A 15234-nucleotide genomic window follows, 5' to 3' on the forward strand; every position below is an offset into this window, starting at 1 on the left:
CTGGTCTAGGACTAGGCTAGGGTATTTATGATTTTAGCATGTAAAACTAACAATACACTGGCTATAGGACATGATCAGCAGTAGAGACTGACCATATCTACAGTCATACTGTAATCCCATTTGCAAGCTACACAACAATGCAAAGCACTACTTAATGGTAAATAATTTAAAAGATTTACGTTCAACTTTATACAGGTTACATTATTTATCTATTATGTATTTTTCCCATAAGGTGATGAGATGAATTTAATATTCTGTTGACAGCATATAAAAAAGAGCAAAATAACTGGTAATAGACCTGTTTGTCAGTTTCTATAGTTATGTGCCATAACTGAAAAAACCCTGAAGAAATAAAGAAATTTGTGTTCCCCTTATTTGAACTGATTTGCTGGCTAAGCAATTCTGCTTGCACTCACTATTATTTGAATAAAACACTGACTTGATTGTGTCAAAGGGAGTTTTTATTACAGTTTGTCCTTAAAAATTGACCATCAACAATGTGGGGGACATTATGTAGCTGGTATCAAAGAATACTATTATGCTCCATGTATGTTTTAAATGTTCACAACATGCAGGTCACACAGAGCATCAAAAAAGAAAAAATGTAATGTGTGATACAGAGACTTATTTAAGAATTCAGGATGGGACTGTGGGGAACAGGTAACCCAATTTTAAGTCATTTTTTGAGACAGAGAGAGGAGAAGAAAAGAAGAAGAAAATAAATTCTAGGAAATAGTTCAAAAGAGAATTCTATTCACCTTGCAAATGACTAAAAGCCATGCAGGGTTATAGAGTCATCAAATTGCAATAATGGAAGGAGGTAAATGAAGTTATTATTACTACACTAAGCTTGCTTATTAAGTTTTCTTTCTTTCTGATATGGAACCTTGAAAGTTCATCCTTCTTTTGTCTCTGATCAGATCTGTCATGAAGGGGTCAATCATTTCCATCGCATTCAAGTTCCTTCTTGCCTCCCCCAAGATGTGGTCAATATTCTCTCCCTTGTTGGTATGGTACTTCCCAATTTTGATCTGAATTTGGGGTTATTCACCTCCAACAATCTGAAATATAACAATGGCCCACAATGTTTCATTTACACAATGTGCATGATCAGATGTTGAGCAATGAGGATTCAGAGAAATTTCCTCTGGTTCCTAGGCTAAACAGAGAAGACCAGTAGGTCCAAGTGGAAGATGAAATGTCTGTTTTCTTAGTAGTTTAATCAAGGTTGTTCTTCCCGCCACCTACTAAGAGGGCTATTGAATAGTCTAGCTGAATTATTTGTAGATATTTCCATATGAGTGAAGGAAACAAGGATGAGTAAGGGGGCAGTTATGAGTCTTTTTTGCCGATTGAGTAAAAACATGTAGGTTGGAAAGGAAGAAATAGTTGAACAGAAAAAGGATATAACAAATGTTTTCTGAATTTTCCTTATCCCTAAATCCACAGGAAAGGTGGAGATGACTAGGAAGTTGATAACATGTTGAAACCAGCCAGCATTCCTTGGAAAATACCATGTAGGGGCAGACTCATTCAAGCTGAAGAAAACCTACAATGACTTAGTGCTAAATGAGTTGGTCTGAAGTTTGTACAATTTGAGAATTATAGCAGAAATGGGATTTGATTGAATTCCATTGTAAATATTCATAGAAGTTCAGAAAACAAAATAGTCTACTTTGTGAAGTTGGTCTCAAGTCCAAGTTAACCACATAGGAACTACTCAATCACTTCTTTTGTCAGGAACGTGATGCTCCATTCTCATTGAGTTATGCCACTTACACGCACATTCATTTTTGGATGTTATTCTTTTTTTGGTGGGAGGGGATAGAATATTTTTTAAAAAATTTTTGAAATATAATAAAAAAGGAAAAGAAAACCTTTTTTTTTAATTTTAAAAAATATGTCACCAAATGATGTGGATTTCCATATGAGAGGAAATCCCTTAGCATGTCAAATGGACCCCTTGTGGTGATCTTATGGGAGGTTATGGGTAAGAGTCATACAGGAATGGGCAGAAATGAATGGGTTGAGACATATGCTAGAGAAGCGACTACCTTCCTTGGACAGATCATATATCCATTGGAGTACTGGGGAGCCCCAAAAGGGGGTAAGAGCATGCAAATGTAAGTAACCTCACAAAGATTTTATATAATGCAAAGTTAGCATGGTGTTTCCAAGACATCTCTTGCTGGTTCCCCTCATTTCTACTTAGCATGTTAGTATTTAGACTTGCCACAGTCACTTGAATTTTCATGTGGGGAATATGAGTTATAATCAGAAGCCTAGGCTGTGGCTTGCCTAATTCTTCTGGAATTTGAATCTCTGGGGCCAGCCCTGTCTTAGGGCACCCCTGTATAGTAATGCTTTCCCAAGCTGCCACCCAAATTTTGGTCATGCTTCCACTCAGGAGACCATTCAGCCATTCCTTAAGGCAGAAGTTGTAATAGTTAGGCAAATTGTATTGAGCCTAGAATGGAATGGCATGGTGGTATATTAGCTAAAGCTTTACTACCCAGAGGACTAAGATGAATCATTGTCAAGGTGGCTATGAGAGGAGAGGGAAAGACGTGAAGACAAAAAATTTAAAGAGGGGAGGAGAAAGAAAAAGGAAAGGGAGAGAGAGAAGAGAAAGGGGAGAGAGAGAAAAAAGACAGAGGGGGAAGAGAGAGAGACAGAGACAAAGAGACAGAGAGAGAGAGAGAGACAGAGAGGCAGAGAGGCAGAGAGACAGAGAGACGAAGAGAAGAGAGAGGGGGAAGACTTAGTTTCCCCATCTGTAAAGTGAGGTCATTGAACCAGATGGCCTCTGAGGTCCCTTCCAGCTCTAGATCTACTATAGTCAATAATCAATAAACATTTAAGTGTCTACTATGTGTCAGGTACTGTACTAAGTGCACAAAGAAGTAAAAGTTATTAGAGGACAAAATCAAGAAATTTTAGAGAGAGGGAAGAAATACAGGAAAAGGAATTCTGTAGGAATCCTACTGTATGCCGGTAATATATAGAAAAGAGAAATTATCTGACCGAGACATTCTCCTAAATATATTAGCATCTCAAAGGATTTTCTGTAAGTCATTAAGATGAGCGTTTCCCTTGTTCCAATCAAGTTTTAATAGTTTGTTAAGATTTAAATTTCCTAGACTTATTCAGCTATCAAATCCTCAAATCCATAGCTTAAGTACCACCTGGGGTGGGGAGGGAAGCAAATCACAATGGAACTTTCTTCACCATTCTTTCAGTATATTTTATACTTTTGAATTCTGAGAACTAATCAGGAGAGTGTATTGCTTCCCATGCTATTTATCTACATTATATGAGACTATAATATGATAAAAGCTTATAATACATGATTATAGCATGATAATAGTTTATCATGTAGGACTTTCAAATTCAACCACTGTCTCCACTTTCTGTTTCCTTTATTCTGCCTAATAATTGAACTTCATAAAGATAGAAGCCCTAGATTCAGATCCTGACTCTGCCACTTACTACATATAAATTCTAACAAGATTCACTTCTGTGAGTTTTTCTTTCTTCATCTATATAATGGAAGCCATAGTATCCCCACTAATCTTAGTTCTTGCCCTCTGAGACTACTCTCAATTTATCCTGTATATAACTTATTTGTACACAGCAGTTTTCATTTTGTCTACCCCACTGGACTATGAGCTCCTTGAGAACAGGGAACGTTTTTTGCTTTTGTGTGTATCATCAGTACTTAGCATGGGGCCTGACAACAACAGTACTTGATGGACTGATATAGGACTTTAAGATTTCGCAAAGTACTTTACAAATATTGTCTCATTTTGTCTTTATAACAACCCTGGATAGTAAGTACTTTAATTATTCCCCTTGTACAGATAGGGTAACTGGAATTGACAGAGGTTAAATCCTTTGCTCAAGGTCACACAGCTCATGTTTAAAGCAAGAGTTGAAGTTAGGTCCTCTTGATTACAAGTCTTCTCCTCTATCCAGGGCACCACCAAACTGCTTCTTTGCATCACTGGTGACACTGATATCTCCAGATTTTGTTATTTCCTCATCTTGATATTATGGGGGAGTCTTAGCAGTGAATCTTCAATAATTGGTATAATTCACACAACAAAACATCTACCAGCTTTTTTCTGAATGACAAAGATAACTAGGAAAAGAGATTGAGGGAGTGAGGAGGGAAATAATAGCTGTATTCAAATATTTGAAGAGCAGTCATGAACAGCCTTTCAATACTCATGATAGATACAAGAGAAAAAATAACACAAAGCTTAGTGGCCTATATACCAACATTTGCAAAATAAAGAGGTAGAGAAATTCTAGGAATAATTCAGTATGACCCTACAACATACATATATATTAATAGAACATAGACTTTAACATACTCCACTTCAAAGCAAAAGAAGATATTAAAAAAGGTAGAAAGACATATCTTAGCAAATACATCTCAGGATCAAGAAATGAAGACATTCAAATGCTTGTAGTTTACACAGACCCCTCATCCTTATAGTTTTCAAGAAGGCAGTTGGAAGGCATTGGGCACAGCAAAGTACTACTACTCCTACTCCTACTCCTACTCCTACTACTACTACTACTACTATTACTACAATTACTACTACTGCTGATGCCATAGCTACTGCTACTACTATTATTACTAGTAATTAATAATAATAACATATAACATGCATATAGGGCAGCTAAGTGGTACACTGGATAAAATGCTGGACCTGGAGTCAGGAAGACCAGGTTTCAAATACAGCCTCAGACAACTACAAGCTGCGTGACCCTAGACAAGTCACTTAATTCTGTTTGCCTCAGTTTCTCACCTGTAAAATGAGCTGCAGGAGGAAATGGCAAATCACTCCAGTACTTTTGCCAATGAGAGGAATGATTATTTGTCTCTTGTGTTAGTAACTATTAAATTAAAACCAAAGTTTTTCCCATTTTCTAATCCAGAAATTATCCAGTGTGGAAAATCTTGGGCAAAGACTTACCCAAGCTAAGATCTAATCAAAGAAGGTAAAAGAAATTCTAAGTTTAGACGAATGGGTAAATTCATCATTGTGATCATTGTGTTTATTCAGACAGATCTGGGAAAATGTGGATTCTCCTTTTTGTTAAACAGGTGATATGGAAACTGATAAGTCTCTTTGGCGACGATCGGGGTGTTCAGTGTTGTACCTCAAGACTCTCATTGTAATATAGCCCATTTCTATCGTAATATTTACTCTCTTATTAATTGTTGACCAATCAAAGTTTATTGCCACCCTCAGGAATACCTGTTCTTCCAAGAGCATTGTAAACTGTGAGCCCACCATCATGAGAGGTCTTTAGTATTTGAGAGTGCCTCTTTTATTAGTAACATGCTAGCCTTATTAATAAAAATGATTAAATTACCCAGAAACCATGCCTTAAACTTTTTAAATGGCACACCCAGAAAACCCCAAAAGAGGTCACAAAGAGTCAGGCACAAATAAAATGACTGAATAAAAACCACAAAAAGCTATTGCTCTACGATTTGTAAAGTATTTTATATATGTTAACTCACTTGATAACATTATAAAAATTGAATAGCCTGTAACTTAAGGGACAAGAAATAACTCATTACTGATATGATAATTTCTAAATAAATGATCTACATACAGTAAGGTTAGCTTTCTATTAGTCTAAGATCAAAGTTAATATCAAATTTTAAGCAGTAAGAAACTCAAATGGTGCCTGAGAAAATACATTCCTAGTCTTATGGACCACACCTCAAACTTAGTAGTGATAGTGGTGGAGAGCACCTGACAAGGACTCCTAAAACTGGATTTGCCTGTAATTTTGGAAACCTAATCAAAAGGATCTTAAACTGAAAAGAAAAGTGGAGGAAAAACTACATGAGTATATAAACCAGACTAGATGTCATAAAGAGTAACTAATAATGCAGTGATGACAACGGAAGAGACCCCCAGAAATCCACAGAAGATAAAAGCCAAGAAAGGAATAAGTAACTGTGTAAAGTTTAGGTAATAATTAATGTGAACAAGAGATCCTAATTCAAAGAGGCATGCTTTTCCTTACAGTTCTCATTGAAATTTGGGGGAAAGCATGCTAGACCCTGTGCTAAATATTTTACAAATACTATCTTATTTGATCATCACAACAACCCAAGCATATAAATACCATTATTATCCTATTTTACAGATGAAGAAACTGAGGCAAACAGAGGTTTGTCTTGCCCAGAGTCACACAACTAGTATCTGAGGCAGGATTTGAACTCAGGTTTTCTTGACTCCAGGTCCAGTGCTCTAACTTTAATTAGAAGGAACAAAATAAATAGAAAGTTGCGATGGGTGGGAGAAGGAGGAACAGAGAGAAGCATTATATTTTTTAAAGATATATTCATATTGGGAAATCCAAAAACCAAAAGGGTGACATGGTCAAGGACCTTTAAGTGAAGAACTAGAAATGATAGTTTTATCACGTTATAATATAGTTTACCTGGAGAGAGGAATAGATGAGGATTTGGGGAAATAGATCACCAGCCTGGCATAGAGGTATGAGAAAATAATGATAGAGAAACCAGTCAGGTAATAATTTCCTAACTTCCTTTCAAAATTATTACATCCTTCAAAAAGTAGAGGAAGCAATGAGAGTTTATAAATTATTTTCTTTATGACAACTTAAGTAAATGGTGAAACAGTTATGCTTTGCACTTTACTGGTGAGAATCTGTCACAGAGATGTTAAATGACTTGCCAAGTGACCATAAAACTATTGTCAGATCTAGGATTTATTTGAACTTAGTTTTCCTTACTCTAAGTACAGATAAATGAAATTCTAGTTTTGAATTATAAACTGAAATTATAAACCTTACTCTGAATTTGAAAGAATGTTAAATACCTTATGCATAGTCACAGCATTATAAGCAATTAGAAATTTGGATGAGTTAATGCAGATGCATTTGAATTCAAGATAGAGCCAGTGATCAAAGTTAAAATAAGGTTCTTCTGTACATAATTATATGTTCCCAAATAAGAATCAGAGGAATGTATATATTTGGGAGTTTATAGTAGTTTTTCAGTAAATTTATTTTCGTGAATGAATGAGATAAAGACTATGATAGGGAAGCAATTACTTTACAGACAACACAACTCTAAGAGTTAAAATCAAGAACTAAGAGACAGAAGACACTTCTTTTTTGGGGGGTGAGCATGATTTTGCTTCAAATGTCTTAATTATTTATGAATAGTCTTCTACTTCCCCCTATTTTAACATCTACCCTGGAATTTTCCATAGATGGGTAAAACCCTAGGCATGGGGACATCTATTCTCCTGGTTGCTGTATCCCAAACTAAGATGTTTTACTGTCTCTGGACATTTTCTGAACAAATAAAGAGTTGTGATAGAAAGAAATGTATTCTTATTTGACTCGTAAGAACACCTGAAATTATGTAATTTGAAGGCTTATAAATCTGAAATGTCTGGGTATTTGTGTTACCTTCACTATGTCTGGTTGACTATCTATAGGAGACCTAACCTTCCTTCTTAGATTTCTTTAGATAGATAGATAGATAGATAGATAGATAGATAGATAGATAGATAGGATAGATAGATAGATCTCTATCTACATATATGTGTGTGTGTGTGTGTATGTATGTCTCCTAGGCTGGATAATGCTAAAAAACAAAATATATGGCATCTGTATTCCCACCGTATTCCACTTTGTATTCTTTTCCAAACTCGAGAGTCAATCTCCCAGTACAAGACGTAATATCCTGTCTGAAATAGCAACAAGACAGCCGTTGCGTTAGCAATAGTAATATATTCGTGTTTGCTGTTTCTAGGCACGCTACCTTTGAAGTTGTCCTTCAAGGGTCCCTGGGTCTGATCATCCTTAGGCTTTTAAATCAGACCGAATGGAAAACATTTCTACAAATCTATATAAAATCTTGCAAAATTCCCAGGAAGTTGTTAAAATGTGGGTCCAGTAAAGTGGTGTACTAATTCTCAGACCAGAAATAACTCCCTAGCTTGGAGGGACTGACAAAGTATTTATTATCTAAATACAGCTGTTACAGAGTAAACATAATGATTCCAGCTACTCTTTTAGAAAGAAAAAAATTAGCAATACAATATGAGTTATAGCTTCTTTATAATCATTCACATCATTGCCCTGTAAAGCTTATTTTATCAGTACTGATATATATATATATAAGCCAGGAAAATAAATGTCAATAGTGTGGTTGCATGCATTTTTATTTTGTATAGTTTTCTGATACATGCCAAATGCATCACACATACACAAGAATGTTTCATTTACTATGATGGCTTTAGTTTGGGAAAAATTAGACATATTTCATATGACAGATGTTTTTTCGTAGGCCTAGTTATAATAGCATTTCAGAGAATGAGGGAACTTTGGAGTGGGAAGCAATTTCAGAAGCTTCTACTGTAATCAAATAATAGATTCATAAACTTAGAACAGTGAGGGCCCAAACAGGGACTGTAGTCCGAAAGAAACTGAGGCCTAACAAGAAAGAAAACCTCAAAGGACTAAACTGCATCAATTAATGAAGCCCATTTTTTTTAATCACAGAGAAAGGAAAGTAAATAGAGTTAGTTAGTAGTATAAAAATTTTTATTTCAAAGTAAAACATCTGCTTGTAAACTATATTTAAATTTTATTTGAACAGAAAGGAGATATTATAATAAATTATAATAAGACATTATTATAATAAATTATATTTTATACATATATCATATATTATAATAAATTATGATAAGACTTTTAAAAAATGATTACAATCATTTCAATGATTACATCAGTGAAAAACATCAGTATTGTGTCTCATAGTTAGGATGGCAGAGAAGAGGACAACAATGGGAAAGTCTATTGTAAAATGAAAGATAACTAAGGAAAATGGTCTATTCACTACAAGAAATCAGTCCATCAGCTCCTTAACAAGCATTCATTAAGAACTCAATTTGTGTCAGGCACTGCACTAGAGGACAGAAAATTAAGATTATTGCCTCAATGCACTGGTCATACATATTTTCCCCCAAGTTCTACTTTTACTCTTCTTTAATAAAAATGACATGAAATGAGGTAAAGAAGGAACGATGGATGAGAATTTTGTGAAGAGCAAAGTGTGAAGGAGGGTTTTTTTTTTCTATGAGCTCCTTTGCCACAGACTGGCTGTGAGATCATGGGGTGTTACTTAATTTCTCTGGATCTCAGTTTCCTCGACTAAGAGGGTTAGCCTAGAAAGACTTTATGTTTTCTCCCAACTCTACAGTTGGTGATGATTTGATTCTATAACCAGATCCACCAAAATTCATTCCTATCTATATCATATGTTATAATCCTTAGTATCAACAGTAAAGATTAACATTTAAAATGTTAGACACTAGCAAAGAGATTTGTGTGCCCACCTGTCACAGCAGCATCCAGTTCATCTTCCTCCACAGACTCCTGAGGAGAGAGGCCTCTCAAAGGAGAGAGTGGGTAGGAGGTATTCAGGTTCAAACCCAGCATGAAGTTATGGACTTTCCCAGCACGTCCCTCTCGAGTGTTGAATAAGGTCGAATCACTCACCAAGGCCATTAGCATCCTCTGAACCCAACTTGCCTGGTTATTATTTTGATATTCCCTTTCAACATCTTTATTTTCAGTGCCTGTATACAAAAATATGCACAATCAAGATGAAGACGATGGAAATCAATAAAAGCAACCTAAACTAGTGAAAACTACATATAATAGTTTTGGTCAAGTCAATTCAAAAGTTAAACATTAAACATTAGGATTTCTGATTTTCTATTTCTTATGATTTGGGATATAAACAAATGAGCTCCCTCACACAAATAAATAGAGTAAATATATAATTTATAGTCCCCCCTAAAAATGATCCTGGTTTATTTTCCAGTTCAAAACCACAACTGGGGCTTTTTCTCAAAAGGACCTCCAGGGAGACTTCCTCCCTACAGTGTTTCTCTGAGTCACCATCCTTTGTACCTTATAGTAAGCCCCATTTTACAGTACATGATGCCACAAGAGTCCCACTTTCTTACCTTCTCCTTTCTTTTGCCTACCAATGCCAGCTCAACAGCTCTCTGTAATCTACTGTCCTTTGTGCTACCCCTCCCCCTCACTGAATTTGCCCTACGTGCCTTAATTCCTAATTGTGATGTGTGTATATGTATATATGTATATGTATATGTGTATATATATATATATATATATATATATATATTTCATATTCACAAACAATAGGTGACTGAGAAAAGGATATTGGGGGGGGGGGGAAGGGAGGATAGGTAGAAGAAATGCTACCATAGCTAAATGTGAAATTTTTAATGGAGATAACTTCCCTGATTTTCCACTCCTACAGCACCTCTCTGATTTGAGAGATCTTAAATGTCATGAAAAAAACTTTTTACCTCTCCAGGTTACACTTAAAAGTTCATCATTCAACTCTTAGGCTAGACAGGATATGGAATATGACCCACAGTAATTTTCCTCAAGGGTTGGGTCCTATTTGGTTAATCCTTCACCACTGCTCATGGTCTTTCCCATTACGTTTGAGATACACAACACTGAAGGCAGAAACCCATTAGTCAGAAGATAAGTCATTATTTATTTTCACCAACATTGTAAACAATCATAGATTATAAAGTGTTTTTTCTTCTATTTTCAGTTTTGAACTAGTCCTCACATGAACTAGTTTCACAGAAATTTCACAATGATGAATTTCATTTGATCCTTGTACCAAACCCATAAACAAAGCAGAGCTGATAATATGATCTTGATATTTGAAACTTAGGGAGACCAAGTGATTTGTCCAAGATCGTACCTTATGACGCATCATTTTATACATGAGTACGTAATATGAAAGTATACAAGTAAATAAGAAAAACATAAATTCTTCCCAAGCCTAAACACATATGTGGCCCTCTAGGTCCTCAAGTGAGGCTCTTTGACTGAAAGACTTCAAAGAACAAATCCCCTTAACAAAAGGATTTGTTCTGTAAAACTTGGACTACTATTATGCCCTTCATCAAACTTCTCCCCTCTAGACTAAACACGTTCTTTCAGTTTTTCCTCCCTTTGCGTGATCTCAAGATCCTTTTCTGTTTTAGTTGCCTTCCTTTACAAGTCTTCTCATTTCTCAATGGCCTTCATATAATTTAGTGCCTCAAATTGAACATAATACTTTAGATATTGTCTGCTCAGGGCATAATACAGCAGGATTATCACCTCCCTTGTCCCAGACAATATGCCTTTCTCAACGAAGCCTCAGTTTCAATACTTCCTGGGAATGCATGGCATTACAAACCAACTCTATTAAGAAAATGTAAATTTCCAAGAAAAAGAAGTAGGGGGATCTTTTAGGGGTTAGCGATCAGATTTCAAGTGATCCTCAATTTTAGTCTTTCTTTGGGCTCAATGTTCCTTTGACTTTTATATACCCAAAAATGTTTTTTGAGAAGTTGAAGGTGAGTTGAATCAGGTCTAGGCAAAGAGTTATGAAACAAAACTATAGTATTTCTTTGATGCACACTTTGGTACAATTGAAGCATTTGCCATTTTGGGTCCACTTTCTTGGAATTTTCAGAAGGGCTTTCCATTCCTTCAGTGTTCTGTTGACTTATAATCAATGGAGGCCCAGATGGGCTCAGCAGAGGAAACACAGTTACAAAATAAAGAGAAGAATGAGCTGCCTCTATTACTGTTGAATCATTGTAGAGAAAGGTTTCTTACCTTTGGGCTCCTGCGATTCATCATCACTGTCTGAACTATCATTGCTCACAATATGTTTTGCTGTGATATTTTCTGTGGAAAGCAAACAAAACAATCATAACGTGTGTTGCTCTTGGTTCCCAATATCAATCTGACCAATTTAATACATTTTTAATGATCTCCCTAGCATTAAGGGAAAAAAATCTCAGCAAGGCAGCAACTGAATCTGTTTAAACATTTTATTCTTTATTTTTTTAATCATGATAACAGTCATGTCCTTATTCCAAGAAGTTCTTTGTTATTTGTTCTATGTTATTTTGTTATTTCCAGAAAAAAAATAATTCATTTTCTTTTTTTTTTTCACTAATCTACCTTGCTTTGATAATTAAAAAGAAGACAAGATATTTTAAGGTGAATATATGAGAAAAAGAAATCTAGAAGGACCTACATGTCATTTTTCTTAAGGTGAAAAACTGGTGTAAGATACAATTTTCTTTTCTGAACTAACTTGTACCACAATGAAATGCGCCCATACAAGGCATGCACTTTCAATTCCATCCAAATAGAGTAAGTAAATAGAGTTCCAGCTACGCCAGAGCATTTAGGTTAAGGCAGAGACCTGGAAAAGGTTTGAAAAAGAGGTGACAAGAAAGGAAAGGGCAAAATGTTGTGCCCTGCTATCTTTCTCTAAATGGAAAGTCCCCCAATAACGAAATATGAAGATGTTCTTATCTACCTTCACTCTTGTGGAAAACTTCCAGATTTCTGTGACCCTGCCTGAAATTATTTTCCTTGTAATTACTTTTAGTCAAGAGAAAAAAAGCATATAGAGGGTAAGTGAATTTTAAAAACTTTCTTTGATATATACAGACTTAGTGGGGAGACACCCACTGAAATCTCAGGTCTGAACCCACCCATCTCTCCTACCTTCAAATTAATGCAATAGAATATTGGTTTATATGTCTGTGCGTAAGTACGTATATGTGTGTGTGTGTTTAAATGTAATAGCATAGATGGAATTTTCAACATTTGAACCCAGGAATGTTCTAATAGGCACTTTCTACTTCCCACAGGCCTCTTTGCTTATATTTGGTCGTTTCCGAGTAGGCACCAGGCATGAGAGCACATAGCCCTAAGCAACCACTAAATCAATGAGCGTACCTACAGAAGGTTGCCAGGATTCCTGGGTAGTTAGTTAATGAGCCAAAACCAAAAAACTCAGATGCATTCAAGGATTATCTTACAGTTACAGACAGGGGCCACATAGACTTAAATCTTGTGTTTTCAGTTTTGAACTGGTCTTCATAAACAAAATCACTGTAGTGTCATTACAGCTAAATATGGAAAATTAACAAATGATTACTGATATCTAATTACAATGATCCAAGAAGAAAAAAAAGATTATATTTTCTTTGCATGTAGTCACATTGACATGCTTAGAAGGACATTTTGTGGTTGTTTTCTCATTCTTACTCCCTCAGTAGGGATAGTAGGAACTTTTCCTGTGTTTTTTATATATAGGAGGAATACCCAGATAATGTATTTACCCATTCTGGTCATGACCTTTTTCTGGATATCACAGTTTTGGAGGGTTGCTGAGGGCTTTGAGAAGGTAAGTGACTTACCCAGGGTAACATAGACAATATTTGTCAGAAGCAAGACTTGAACCCAGGTCATCGTAGTTTCATGTCCAGCTCTCTATTCATCATGCCCTGCTTCTCCCTGGTGATATATTACTTTTTTTTTTCACATTGCACAGTTTTATTTAAAAGGCTTGTGTTTGTCCTTCATTTTCAAAGAGGACATCAGAGACATTAGACAAATGATGACATGACTTGCACTTGATTTTGTTCTGAGTGCAGGAGGTCACCAGCCTCTCTTTCTCCTCCTGAGTCATCTGGATCCAGGGACCAGATATTCATCAGGATGACTGCAGACAGCCCAGAATGGAATGGGAGACCTTGGCCTTTGTAGGCTAAGGCCTTCAGGAATATGGTAGAAAAATCTAAAAAGTCAGCAAAGCCCAAGGAGGAATGAAGGAGGAACTATGGCTGGCCCAGGCACTTTCTCAGAATGGGGCTTTGTCAGGAACTCCCTAATTGGAGGAAGGTAACATTGGGGGCTTTCAGGGTGAGAAGCCTGCTAAGAAATGCTAAAGAAGTATAGAGTGTCAAGAAAACAGCTGGTGGAAAGAGATTTCTTTTCAAAACTAGAAGATCATGTACTCTCCCCTCCAGCTACTCACTCTCAGTTCCTTCAACTTAATCTTCATATGGCATGAACTAGAGACCCTTGAGTATTATTGTTACCTCTCTGTACATTCTCCAGTTTATCAATGCTTTGCCTAAAATATGACATCCAGAAGTGAATGCAGTACCCTAAATATGATCAGCCCTCTATTGAAAGGGCTGGAGCATGGAGCACTTAACTCTTCCCAAAGCTTTCCTTAGTACTGCTCAAATTTCCATCTGCAGCTCTGCTTGGTTTCAATTACATGCAACAAGATGGCCCTGTACCAGATATTCCCTGATGTATTAACACTCCTTCCACTTGACCCTTGTACCTCTCCCTACCCCTGCCTTTCAGTTTCCTTCTATGTCTTGTCTTTCCCCATTAGAATATATTCTTTAAAAGGCTACTTCCTTGAATATTGTCCTTGGTAGATGAGGCTATTTTCAGTGTCTTTCTAATAGATATCTGTGCCTAAAATTTTTATGTTTAACCAGGGTTTGTTAAAGGTTAAAACTTTTGGCAGTTCATATTCATAGACTTGAATTTAGAGCTGGAATGTATCTTTAAAGTCAACTACTCCAATGCTCTCATTTTACAGGTGAGGAAACTGGGATCCAAAGATAGGGTGTTAAGTTTCCCAAGATTATATGAGTATCAAATAATCAAACCATGATTTAATCCCAGTCTTTTGACTGTAGACTAGTAGTCTTTCAAATAGAACAATTTTCTTCGTCTGTTTTCTGTTAAAGTAGCAGTAAGTTGAAGTTACCCAAACATTAATACAAAAAAGTTTGTATGAATTGTTTTCTTAAGAAACACCTGGGGAAAAAAAAAACTAAAAATACTTAGGACCTTCTGAAATGATAATGAGTAAAAACTAAACTACTGCTCCAAATCAACTCTCAGTGACCTCTTTGTTTTAATTTTGAGCAACCCCCTCATCTCACCAGGTTTACCAGATCAGGCCACCTAGAGGCCCTAAACCTGAATGATTTCCTGAAAGTCTCACCCACAGATTTTCAGAAATATTACACAGAGCTGCCAAATCTCTAACCACAAACCAGGATGGATATTTCATAGTAAAAGAATTCTTCTACCTATATTATTTCAAAAATCTTGCTTTCTTGGTTATATACCGTTGTCCCAAGCACTTTTCAACCCATTTCAGCCCCATCCCTTTCCTGATCCACAGAAAAATAAATTCAGAATTTATCAGGATTGTTTGAAGAGAAAAATTTCTTTTCACATAAAATGGTAAGAATGGCATTTTCTTTCCCTATTAGGACACTG

At 36.0% G+C, this 15234-nt stretch overlaps 1 protein-coding gene across 1 annotated transcript in view; it reads right to left on the reverse strand.

The window, feature by feature from the left end:
* PLA2G4A (phospholipase A2 group IVA) overlaps positions 1 to 15234 on the reverse strand; it is a 168444-nt gene that overhangs the window by 15752 nt on the left and 137458 nt on the right. The window contains exons 13-14 of the mRNA XM_072648363.1: positions 11734 to 11805; positions 9408 to 9650 (exon numbers count right to left, since the gene is read on the reverse strand). Of these exons, the coding sequence (XP_072504464.1) occupies positions 9408 to 9650; positions 11734 to 11805 (315 nt within the window). The remainder of the gene's footprint in view (positions 1 to 9407; positions 9651 to 11733; positions 11806 to 15234) is intronic.

This window comes from Notamacropus eugenii, chromosome 2 (assembly GCF_028372415.1).
Source record: "Notamacropus eugenii isolate mMacEug1 chromosome 2, mMacEug1.pri_v2, whole genome shotgun sequence".
Taxonomy (NCBI): Eukaryota; Metazoa; Chordata; class Mammalia; order Diprotodontia; family Macropodidae; genus Notamacropus; species Notamacropus eugenii.